The sequence below is a fragment of the Mauremys mutica genome, chromosome 19 (assembly GCF_020497125.1).
Source record: "Mauremys mutica isolate MM-2020 ecotype Southern chromosome 19, ASM2049712v1, whole genome shotgun sequence".
Classification (NCBI taxonomy): domain Eukaryota; kingdom Metazoa; phylum Chordata; order Testudines; family Geoemydidae; genus Mauremys; species Mauremys mutica.
The window spans coordinates 8,034,976-8,047,005 of record NC_059090.1 but is presented as its reverse complement, the minus strand read 5'-3'; the positions used below and the strand labels follow the sequence as shown (position 1 = coordinate 8,047,005).

Here is a 12,030-nt window from a genome sequence, read left to right as displayed (position 1 = left end):
CCAGGCGAGAGAGGGGGCCTTGGTCCCGGCCCGCTGGGTGGAGTGAGACATCTAGGCAGAATGGGCGGGAGCGCTGTGGTGTGAGCGGTGCACTGTACCTGGGCCTAGCCGCCGTCACTGCCAAACCCGGTCAGGTGCTACGATATTAGTTGCCAGGTGTCCAGTTTTCGACCGGAATATCCAGTCAAAAAGGGAGCCTGGTGGCTCCGGTCAGCACTGCTGACCAGGCCGCTAAAAGACCGGTTGGCCGCAGCTCCAGGGGGGTGGGCAGGCTCCGCGCAGCTCCCAGGAAGCTGCCAATGTGTCCCTCTGGCTCCTAAGCAGAGGGGCAGCCATGGGGACTCTGCGTGCTAACCCCACCCCGAGTGCTGGCCCCACAGCTTCCATTGGCCAGGAACCGTAGCCAATGGGAGCTGCGGGGGCGGCACCTGCGGTCTGGGGCAGCGCATGGAGCCACCTGGCCGCCTGAGCTAAGTGCTGCCCGGAGCCTGCACCCCAAACCCCTGCCCCAGCTCTGAGCTCCCTCCCACACACCTATCCCCTTGGCCCAGCCTGGAGCCCCCTCCTACACCCCAAACTCCTCAGCCCCACCTCAGAGCCCGCACTCCCAGCCGGACCCCTCACCCCCCCACCTCAACCCCCTGCCCCAGCCTGGACCCCCTCCCGCACCCTGAACCCCTCACTTCTGAGGCCACTCTAGAGCCTGCACCTCCAGCCCAGAGACCTCACTCCCTCTCACATCCCCACTCCCTGCCTCAGCCTGGAGCCCCCTCCCACACTCCCAACCCCTTGGCCCCATCCCGGATCCTGCACCCCAACCCCCTGCCTCAGCCTGGTGGAAATGAGCGAGTGAGTGAGGGCGGGGCAGAGCGAGCGATTGGGGGGGGGATGGAGTGAGTGGGGGCGGAGCCTCAGGGAAGGGGCAGGGCAGGGGGCAGGGCAAGGGGATTCGGTTTTGTGTGATTAGAAAGTTGCCAGTCCGATGTTACAAGGAGCCCCGCGTGCTGGGATGGCTCCTCATGTCATCTGCACCTCAGTACTAACGGGGGAATCGGTTGCAATTTGTGCCATTTCGTGCCAGCTACAAGGAGTTTTTGGGCATGTGGCAGGTGGCCCTGTGGCTACCCTGAGCCTCCAAGCAGCATGGTTTAGTAGCCAGCCCACTTCTCGCTTTGCTGGCTTCCCCTGGGAAAGGGGTGAGGAAGGTGGACCCCAACATGCCGGCCACGCTCCGCCGGGGTGGCAGCAGGCAGGGTCACCCGCTTCCTTTCCAGCTGCGGGCCCAGCTCTCCGCAGCCCACCTCATTCTCACTGATAGGGAAGGACGACTGTGTACGTGGCTGAGATGGGAACTCGGTGGGTTGAGTGGGGCACCTCCAGAGCTGAAGGCACGAGTCTCTCTAGCCTGCTGTAACGCACCAGACTAGCCTGCTGTAACGCACCCGTAGCCTCTGGGGATCTGGATAACAGGGCCTGGCAGAATTCAACATTGTTGTTTTTGGTTTTTTTTACACTATTGACTCATAATATGGATGTTTATTTTAAAATTTTTATTTATTGAAATTTGCCCAGAATGATGGCTTTTAAGCATTTTTTTTAAATTTTGACCAATTTGAATGTTCACAGTTGTGGGACATTACAGGGGTCAGTCAATAGGAAGGGGCTGGATAATTGTTTAATGACAGAAGAGGTTGAGATTCCAAAGGTTAAAAGCTTTGTAACCGTTGGCACACAAATTGTCAATATCACAGGTCAAAATATACGAAGTAAATAGCCTGAAATCAAACTCTAGTAAGTCCTCAGCTGGCATTTTTTGTATAAGTTGAACTTCTCTAGTCTGGCACCCTCGGGACCTGACCGGTGCCAAACCAGAGGATTTGCCGAACCACAGGAAGTCAATGCAGAGTGCCAGCGGGTCTCCATAGGCATGGGAAATAGGGGTGTGGGGGTGCTGCAGCACCCCCAGGCTTTGTACCCAATGTGGCCCCCTGCCAGGGGGTTCTGATGCCGGCCCCAGGTCCCAGCTGCCAACTCCTTGCCCAAGATCCCAACAGCCGGCCCCAGGTCCTCCCCCTCCCTCCTGGAGCTCGAATGCTGCGAATCAGCTGTTCGCGGCGCTCTGGAAGCGCTGGGGGGGAGGAGGAGGAGTTGGCAAGCGCAGGGCCGTGCGGCATGTGAGAGGCTCTGGGGAAGGGGGCAGAGGGGGGAGCTTGGTGCTGGTGGATGTTCCGTACCCACTAATTTTCCCCCGTGTGCTCCCGCCCCGGAGCACTCGTGGAGTCGGTGCCTATGCCGGCCCACGGATGTTGCCGGCCCATGGAGTGCCGGATTAGAGAGGTCCAACCTGTATGCTTCAATTGCTATTGACAGAAATATTTTTTCAGCGGTTTGGGCACGTGCAGGGAAACGGATATTTACTGACATTTACCGATAAAAATCGAATCCTTCCAATCCGTCGTCTAACACACACTGATCCCAACCCGGGGGTTACCTAAGTGCATTTAGCAGGACACTAAGCTCTGAACACGTTCCCAAGGCACCAGCCAGGGGCTGAAGTAGGAGCTGCTCTGCGCAGCTGGAGGAGTGAAGAATGATTGACACATGTCTATCTGTTCTCTGGACGGGCTTCCTTCTGGCTGCCCATCCTCTCAAAACGACTCAGTGCAAACAAAGTTACGGGCCGCTGGTCATGTGGCCTCTGCCTCTCCGTGTGTCTCCGCAGGGCTGCGGGTTTCAACGGTGGCACCATCCACCACCTCGGCTGGCCGGGACTACGGAGAGTCATTCACCGACACTGCCACAGGTAAGGCCAACGTGGCCTGTTCCTCCATCCGGAGGGAAGATGCATGCAGACACCTACAGCTGCAAGGCAAGTGCATTGATTCTAGCAGCTACCCCATAACATTGTCCTGTGGAGGACGCAGCTGTGATCCGAACCGGCTCACTGTCCTTCCTGGCCCAGCCCCCTGTACTGGGGAAGCAGGGCTCAGATCCCCTGTCCTGGGTTTTCTCCTCGCCATCTCCTCTAGAGACGCTGGGTGGCCTAGAGACACAGCTGCCGAGAATTCAGCACAGTCCAGAGTGCTGTTCAGGTCATGCCGGGCTTCACTCCATCCACAGCACTGGGTGGGTTCCTTCCTGGGGCCCAGCAGCAGGATCACAGGGGCTGCAAACGTCTCCAGGTCCCTGGAAGCCTGCTAGTGGGATGCTCGCTGCACAGCTCTCCCCAGGGGTGCTGGGCTCTGATTTTGTTGCTACAGCCACTTATGGCATCCTGGGGTGGCTGTGATGCCGGGGAAATTCACCAAGGTCCCGCTTCAATGCATAGGGTGATGCCTTGCACAAAGAACTGCCCCCCATAGGGTCTAAAGGGGCCTGCTTCTCATCAGTCAGTGGTGAATTCCACCCTGGGTTCCTTGGGCCCAGGAGCCCCGTCAGATCCTGGATCCTTTGGGCAGGAGGTTGCATGGTGCGTGCTGCCATCGCGGGCGAGGGTGCCCCATCGACGGAGAACAGCCTGAGAGCAGGCTTTCCCCTGAACTCCCACCCTCCTAATGCCACTGCTTGTCCTTGCAGTCACGGATGCCAGAGATCAGCCCTCGCCGCAGACTGAAGTGATCACAGCGGCCCTTCTGGCCGCAGGCAAGCGCAGTAAGTGTGTGCGCTCCCCGCAGGCGGGGCGTTGGCTCCGGACGGCCCAGGGCGTGTTCTGAGATTCCCCGCAAAGCCCAGGCAGCCACACGGCACGCCTGCACTGGGCTGCCAAGGCTCGAACGAAAGCCTCGAGGGCCCCCGGTTCTCAGTCGCAGCCCTGCCGTATTCACTCAGCCCCTGCTCAGCCACATGGAGCACGTGGCGCCATTTATATGGCGGAGTAGCCGGTAGAAACGACGAGTCCCAGCAACGCCATGCTCTAGCTTGAGCCTAAAAGGGAGCATGGCATGCTGGGACCTGTAGGGTCCCTGGGCCCTACCGCCTATCCAAGATGAGGGCTGGCACTGCAGAGCACCGGGCTGCACTGGGCCCGTGACTGTATCGCTCCCCACCACCTGCCTCAGCCAGAATCTCTCGACTTTCCGGCCTTCCACGTCACCTTTGCTCTCCGGGTCTGACCAACAGGTGGCAGCATCAGGCTGGTGAACGGGAACAACAGCTGCCAGGGCCGGGTGGAGGTTCTGTACCGCGGCACCTGGGGCACGGTGTGTGACGACGACTGGGGTTTCACCAACGCCCAGGTGGTCTGCCGGCAGATGGGCTGCGGGGTGGCGGTTGCGGCCACCGCCCTGGGCTATTTTGGTTACGGCACCGGGCCCGTCCTTCTGGACAACGTGGATTGTGCCGGCCGGGAGGCTGACCTGGCGAATTGCTTTCATCTGGGCTGGGGGCAGCACAACTGTGGGCATCATGAGGACGCCGGCGTCATCTGCAGAGGTGAGATACGTGTGGGTGCTCCACACAGCACATCCTACCCCGCCCCAAGCAGCACGCGTGGTTCCAATTCCCTCCAAAGCTAGCCAGATCTGGGAGCACCCCTGGGGAGGGAAGGTGAGCCTAGGCCGGGCGTGCCACCAGCAGCCGGCCTCAGCGGGGAGTGCCATCCGAGTTCCTGCAGCCTCTCTGGGTGCGCCGTGTGACCTGGGAACCCGGAGTCCAGCCGCTCGAGCGGGAGATGGGCCACGCGGGGTGTTTGGGGCACATCGTATGTAGTCCGGGGCTCGGGGTTTAGTTCAGGTTGGATTTGGAGTGGGCTGGGCTTTCAGTGAGACTCCAGCCCAGCTTGGTGGAATCCCACGAGACCCCGGGGGAAGTTCAGACAAGCCCAGAAAGGCTCCTCCTGCTTCTGGATTCCCCCAGAACCGCAACCTTAGGGTCAGGTTCAGATGCGGGGGATTCGAATCCAAGCTCCCAGAACTTCAGAGGGTTCAGGTCTCAGGTGCTAGTTTGGGCCCACTCCCTGGGTTTGAAGCCGGTCCCCGTTTCCGGAGTGGCACCCACTGCGGAACGGGATGCTGTCATTACGTGTGACCGATAAGGCCGCCTGCCTCCCCCGCGAATCCCAGTGCCTGCTGTCAGGCGATGTTTGCCCTTCCTCTGCTTCCTAAACGCCCCACACCTCAGCAATCTGCAGGGCATCTCCTCTCCCCGCTGCCTCGCTCCAGCCCCCGAGCTGGAAACCAGAGATGTCCGATCATTGTTCTTTTCATCCATCCTTTGCTGGAGCAGGTGTGGACGAGTCCGGGGACCATTTCAGAGAAGAAGTTTCTGCGACCACCACCTCAGCCACAACTCGTCCCAAGGACGGTAGGTACCCCATGGGGCCAGCAGCACCCCCCCAAACCGTCCTCAGGCAGTCACAGGTCTCCTCCCAGAGAAACCCCCTGGGGCCAATGTTTGGCAGAGAAGCCAGAGACAAAGGCAGCTGAAGGCTGGTCTAGATAATGCCTGGTCCTGCCTTGAGTGCAGGGGATTGGACTAGAAGACCTCTCGAGGTCCCTTCCAGTCCTATGAGTTTGATTCTATGATGCCGCCTGTGGCATTGGCTGAAACGTCGACCAGAAGTGATGGCTGCTATCCCTGTGCTGTGGCATCATATGGTTGACTCCTTCCCATGGTGTCTGTCATCGGATCTCAAAGCACCTTCACTGTAGCACAGGGGTGGGCAAACTTTTTGGCCCGAGGGCCACATCTGGGTATGGAAACTGTATGGTGGGCCATGAATGCTCACAAAATTGGGGGTTGGGATGCGGGAGGGGGTGAGGGCTCCGGCTGGGCATACGGGCTCTGAGGTGGGGCCAGGAATGAGGAGTTCAGGGTGTGGGAGGGGCTCTGGGCTGGGGCAGGGGGTTGGGGTTGGGGTGCGGGTGAGGGCTCTGGATGGGGGTGCGGGATCTAGGGTGCAGGGGGGTGGGGCCAAGGGGTTCAGAGAGCTGGAGGGGGATCAGGGCTGGGGCAGGGTGTTGGGGCCCGGGAGGGCGTCAGGGTTGCAGGCTCTGGGCGGCGCTTACCTCAAGCAGCTCCAGGAAGTAGCGACATGTCCCACCCTCCGGCTCCTACACGAGGCGTGGCCAGGTGGCTCTGCCGCACGCTGCCCCCTCCACAGGCACTGCCCCTGCAGTTCCCATGGGCCCCATTTGCTGGACAATGGGAGCTGCAGGGGCGGCACTGGGGGCAGCGGCAGCGTGCGGAGCCCCCTGGCTGCCCCTACACATAGGAGCCGGAGGGGGGACGTGCAGCTGCTTTGGGGAGCCGTGTGGAGCAAGCCCCCGGCCCGGTAGTTTGCCCACCCCTGCTGTAGCCACTGTCTATCCCAGTGAGGTAGATTAGCCGAGGAGGTTAAGCTGGGTGACGTGGCACGGGTCACACAGCCAGGCTGAGCCGGGAACAGAACGCAGGCTTTCTTGCTTCGTCAGATGCTCTATCCACCAGATCGTACTGCTCCAGGGTCCTGAGGCCTGCTCCCCTGTTCTGGACCCTGTGCGCCCTCATCTCCACTGAACTGCTAATACCGAGGCACTAGTAATGCTGGCCCCTCGCTCCCAGGGCAAAGTGAGCCACAGGAGGGGGAGCCCGGATTCGCGGGACCCTGTCCTGGCTCCCTCATTGGCTCCTCCTCTGAGCACCTGTCTGTACCGGGGCAGCAGGTGCCTGCGTCCCGGGGGCGCGGTGGGGGACTGCGACGCGCTCGCCGGTTCTAGGCTGGAAGCTGCTTCGAGTGCCCAATGCTGCTATTGCTCTGACGGTGGCTCGGCTGGGTGGATTCACGCCCCGTCTTACCGGGGGGAATCGAGGAAACAATTCCTTTGTATTAACCCCGTTAAGGAGCAGCCTTGCGTCCGGCTTGCTGGGATCGGAGAGCTGCTGCGAGTCCCCGGGAGGAAGGCAGAGGGCAGCCGGTTGACGGGTGCTGTTCAGACGCCAGGGTTCTGTTGGGCAGGGCCTCCGGGTCCCCTCACCCTACGCTGTCCCACCCCCTGCAGGATTCCTGCGCCTCGTGAACGGCAGCCACCGCTGCGAGGGCCGCGTGGAGATGTTCTACCTGTCCCAGTGGGGGACCGTGTGCGACGACGCCTGGGACCTCCGGGACGTCACGGTGGTGTGCCGGCAGCTGGGCTGCGGGGGCGCCCGGGCAGCCTGGGGGGAGGCGCGCTACGGCCCGGGCACCGGCTACATCTTCCTCGACAACCTCAAGTGCAAAGGCGACGAGCCCTCCCTGCTGCGCTGCTCCCACATCCGCTGGAACGTGCACAACTGCGACCACTCGGAAGACGCCGGCGCCCTCTGCGGGCTGCTATGACCGGCTCTGTGCCCACGGCCGCCCAGAGACGCCAGGGTGAGTCCGGGGGGCGGGTAGATCCTCTCTGTTTCCCCTGCCGTGCCCCATCCGAGCCCAGGGCAGTAACGTGTCTGTGTGAGGGCAGACCAGGCCTTCAGGGCGAGTGCCCCCTTTGCTGATTAAAGGACAGTGGCCAGTCCCAGGAGGTGAGGGCAACCCCTGAGCTCAGACACCTGTCCCAACCAGAACGAGTCCCCCTCTCCCGGTAGCGGAGCAGGCGTCGAACGGGAATTCCCCACCCCCGGGAGCCGTTCAAAGGCAGCAGCTCTAAAGCGAAAGGAGCCACCTGGCCGTGGTGCCCCGGCCTGTCGCTCAAGCCGGCTCAGCTTACCGGAGTGAGGAGCCAGGGGTAAGCGCTTTGGTTCAGAGGCCCCAGGATCTGCCCTGAGTTGTCCTTTGGCCGATCAGCCGGATGGAAAGCCCTGGCTGTCAGCTGACGTTGGCTGTTCCTCTTTCAGACCGACGCCGGCCCAAACCGTGGGGAATTCCAGATGCCAGCGGCACCTGGCACAGGGCGGGCGAGCCAGCTGGTGCACCTATGGCACTGATCTCGGTGGGAGAGGAACACCCGCGTGACCTGTACATCGCTGTATATAGCACGTCTGTAACGGGCATGGAAGCCCTATTCTCGCTGCCATGCCCAGCAGGCCCACCCCCACCCCAGGGGCACTGGCGAATGCTACTTGGACAAGTGCCAGAGCCTCCTGCCTGGCCCGTTACCCACGAGGCATAGAGCAGAGCTCCAGCCACTCATGGGCATCTCTGCAAACTCTCTGGCAGGGGAAGTTTTTGTCCCAAGAAAAACCCCAGAACGGAAGAAAAGCAAGAAGGAACATCGCTGCCCCGCAGCGTCTCTCTAGGAGAAACGGCAGAGACACACAGACCCGAGAAGCAGAGCCCATGGAGAAGGCAGAGAACGCTGGTGCCAATCTAGCATTGCTCGACTCTGTGGAGAGTCACTGGCCTCGGGAGCTGGAACGGGCTATTCTGCAGGGTCGCCGGAGCTCAGATACTAGCTGTGGCCAGCTCTCATCCAGCCCACGGTGATAGTAACCAAGGGTCACATTTTCATATGTGCCCGTGTCCCATTTTCCAAAGTGACGTAGAACCAGATCCTCAGACGTATTTAGGTGCCTAACTCCCATTGGTTTCAATGGAGTTAGGAGTCTAACTACCATTGAGGATCTGGGCCCTAGGGTATTTAGGCACTTAAAGATGTAGCTCTCAATGGTAATTATGTGGGCAGGTGCTTTAGAAAATCCCGCTAACGGCTTCTGCATCTTAAAATCTGGCCTGAAATCCCATGAAAAGCCAATGGAGCTAAGTTCCTAAGTCATTTTTGGAAAGGGACCGGGCCTTGTAAGTCCCATAGGAGCCTCTGAAAATCTTGTCCCGCATCCTGTTGCAATTGGATCTACAGGAGATGTTTGGCAGCAGGTCTCAGTCCGTGTCCCTGTGGCCAGGTGTTCCCATCAGAATGACCCACCACCCTGCCATGGCCCTCAGAACTGATCCACGGGCAAAGCTCCTGATCTGCTCCTCGAAAGGGTGTTTGTGGAACTGCCCCTGGATGAGCCATTTGCATTAGAAATCTAGGCCCCGCTCCAGCAATCAGATCCATTCGGGTTTGCCCCCGGAAGTCAACGGGGCTCCGTGTGCCCAGCACAGACCTGACTCCTGGGGACTGATGCATAAAAACGTGGAGCTGAACTGGTGCGTTTCTTGGACCCACTTGGATGGTTCCACCTGGCAGCCAAGACGCCCGTGGTAGCCCCACTGGCTCTTGCGTATTTCCCAAGGAAGCTCCGTTTGCATTCTCGGATCCTGGCGAAGAAGTCTGGAAACCTGCTGGGATCCTCGAGGTTTGTCATTAACCCATTGTCATTTCCCCTGCTGGGAGACTGGAGAAATGCTATTTTTTGGCGGAGGGAAAGGGAGGGGCTTGCTTAATTACGACTGAGGCAATCCCAGGCCTCTCTGTATAATTCCTTTGTTAATAACGGAGCGTGCCTATTCCGGTTTTTCCACTTTTCTTATACATTTTTGGGTGTGAATAAATAAAAGCCCTTATAAAGTGTGCTGAGAACCCGCGGACTCGTTGCTCTGTGAGTCACAGCTCAGCTGGCTGCGGTCAGTGGATTCTGAACAGTCACTGTTTACAGGCTACACCAGAGGGTGCAAATTCAAAGTAACTTCATTGACATCAGTGAAGCTGCTCCTGATTTACACCGGTGTCGCAGATCAGAAGTATGGGCTGAGGTTTTCTGTTCTCTAGTTGCCTGGAATACATGCTCAGACCACAACTTTTGGATGGAGATATATATATATATATATAATTAGTGCTAGATCCTCAGCTGATGTATATTAGTCTATTAGGGGGGTCGCACTCGGAGGCTTGCTGTGTGAAAGGGGTTGCCAGTAAAAAAGTTTGAGCCCCACTGGCATAGGGACAGCTATGACTGCGGTGTTGCCTAGTGGTTAGAGCACTGGACTGGGACTCAGGAACTGCGGGTTCTGTTTGTGGCTCTGCCAGTGACCCTGGGCAAGTCACTTCCCCTCACCATGCCTCAGTTTCCCCAGTTGTACAATGGGATAAAGACAACGACCTCCTTGTAAAAAGCCCTAGGAGATGTCCTGATGAAAAGCGGTCCCTCCCAGTCCTACCGTTCTAGGGCTATTCTAGCCCAGCGTCCTGCTGGAGAGAGGGCAGCAGAGCAAACGCCAGGGCCTGGCTTTCCACTGCCTTGCACCAGGCGGGGCTCAGTTGCCCCCAGATCTCCAGGCACATAGAGCCAGAATTGTCAAAGGGATTTAGGAGCCTAAAGAGAGGTCTGGTAGGAGCTTTGAAGGCACCTGGTCCCCTGGTTTCCAACGGGACATTGGTGCCTAACCTGCTCAGGCAGTTTTAAAGACCCCCCCCCCGAGGGTCTCTCCCCATTTATGGTTCCTAAATCCCTGGGAGTATCTTACCCCACTGTGCACAGGTGCCATGTGTCGCACTGTATATGGCGTCCCACCGTGCTCTAGTGAATCAAGTCAAAGGGTAGCATCAGAGCACCTGTCTCCTCCCATCTCAGGCCTTGTGCCTTTCTGGGGTCGTATTCTGCGCCTGTCTGATACAACTCACTCCCTTTAGCCTCAAGGTGGGGAGACCCAGGCCCCTACTTCTGTCTGACCTTGGCCTCCGGCTTCTGGGCCCAGTGCGCTCCTGCTGCTGTGCAAAGCGCAGTACATCCGTGCGGGACGGCAGGGAGGTGGGAATGCTTCTGAGTATCTAGGTCATGGCACGAGCCAGCCCCAGCCCATCTTCCCGCCCCTGCACTGGCTTCCCTTTCCCTGAGGCCCGGAGCGTGGTTTGAAATCAGCTGAGCGCAGGACAGGCCTAGCTTCAGAAGGTGAGGCAGGCAAGACCACTGTGACGCCCTCCTGCAGAACCCAGGCTGGAGAAAATCCTTTGGCTCCAGATTACCCTCCAGCACCGGGGATGGCTTCCTAGCAAGACAATACGGGTTCCTAACGTGGCAATGCTAGAGAAGAACCCGGGAAAACGTTTGGACCCAGATGTTGGCACACCTTTGGATCTGGCTGGCCCTTCCATGCTAGCTAGATGCTGTCTAGTCACGGCTGCAGGCCAGGGCGAGGGCGGACCTGGCTCCGGAGTGGGGGAACGGCCTGGGGAGTCCAGAGGTGGCTATAGGCGTCTGCCACGCTGCAGGGTCGAGGCAGGCAGCTTTGAGCTCCTGGCTGCTTATTTCCCCTGTGACAAGCGCCAGGAAGAGCACAGCTGAGGCTCCCGAGCTCGTGACCTGTGCACGGGCGAAGGAAGTCGCCCCGTCTGTGGGCGATGGCTGCATCTAATCAAATGCCCAGGGACCAAGCGCGCCTCAGATGGGCTCTTTTGTATTGGCCACCGTAAGCGTTTTTGTTTTTTTTCTTTGCTTTCCCCGGCTCTCGCTCGGAGCCGCTGCAATTCTACACAGATCAATAGCATCGAGCGGTTCCCTTCGTCCTCTTTGGACGGGAGCCGGTGGCGCAGGATGGAGAGAATAAATATTTCACGAGGCCCGGGCGAGCTTGCGTTTGGATTTATGGCCTCTGAGGAATAAGGGATGAGTCTGCGCCTGGACGAGAGGTGATTGAAGGGGAAGGAGATTATTAAGCCAGGCTTGTGAGTCAGCCGGGGAAAGGGGACAGGCTTGAATTTGATTTCACTGAATTCTGGAATTTGGGGCCGGATTAGACACCTTTAAAATATCCGGCCAGTGGCCTTTAGAGAACACACTGCCCGGCACAGCGGCAGCATCAGCCTCCCCTCCGAGGTGGGCACGTCGCTTGCCCTAGTTCACGCCGTGTGGCGGTGGCGGAGCTGGGATGAGCCCCTGAGTGCCAGGGCAGCGGCCGGCCATGGGGCCACCCTGGCAAGCATTGCTAAAAGGGGACAGAGCCTTTTCCAGGAGAGACGGGGGGAAATCAAGGTGATTTTTGATCCTGGCCAAACGTGGGTAAATCTGGGCTGTGTCCAGCCCTGGCCTTGCCCATCCCTCTCCCCTTGGCTCAGACGAGCCTGAGCTGCAACATTCAGCTCTGGAAGCAAATCTTCCCATGAGCAGGGGCTGGGCGGGGCCGGTTTGGTTCAAGCCCAGGGCCGGCTTGAAGGGGTCCCAGATCTGTGGCATCCACGGGGCACCTTTGGGACA

The 12,030-nt window shown here is 59.3% G+C and overlaps 1 protein-coding gene across 5 annotated transcripts in view; it reads left to right on the top strand.

Moving 5' to 3' along the window:
* The window catches only part of SSC4D (scavenger receptor cysteine rich family member with 4 domains), a 44,514-nt gene extending 35,141 nt beyond the window's left edge, over window positions 1-9,373 (top strand). For all 5 annotated transcript variants that reach the window (XM_044993348.1, XM_044993351.1, XM_044993347.1 and 2 more), the window contains 6 exons: window positions 2,723-2,803; window positions 3,577-3,651; window positions 4,120-4,431; window positions 5,224-5,301; window positions 6,978-7,317; window positions 7,789-9,373. In XM_044993348.1, coding sequence (XP_044849283.1) covers window positions 2,723-2,803; window positions 3,577-3,651; window positions 4,120-4,431; window positions 5,224-5,301; window positions 6,978-7,294 — 863 coding nt within the window. In that variant the 3' untranslated portion in view covers window positions 7,295-7,317; window positions 7,789-9,373. The remainder of the gene's footprint in view (window positions 1-2,722; window positions 2,804-3,576; window positions 3,652-4,119; window positions 4,432-5,223; window positions 5,302-6,977; window positions 7,318-7,788) is intronic.
* The last annotated feature ends 2,657 nt before the right edge of the window (window positions 9,374-12,030 follow it).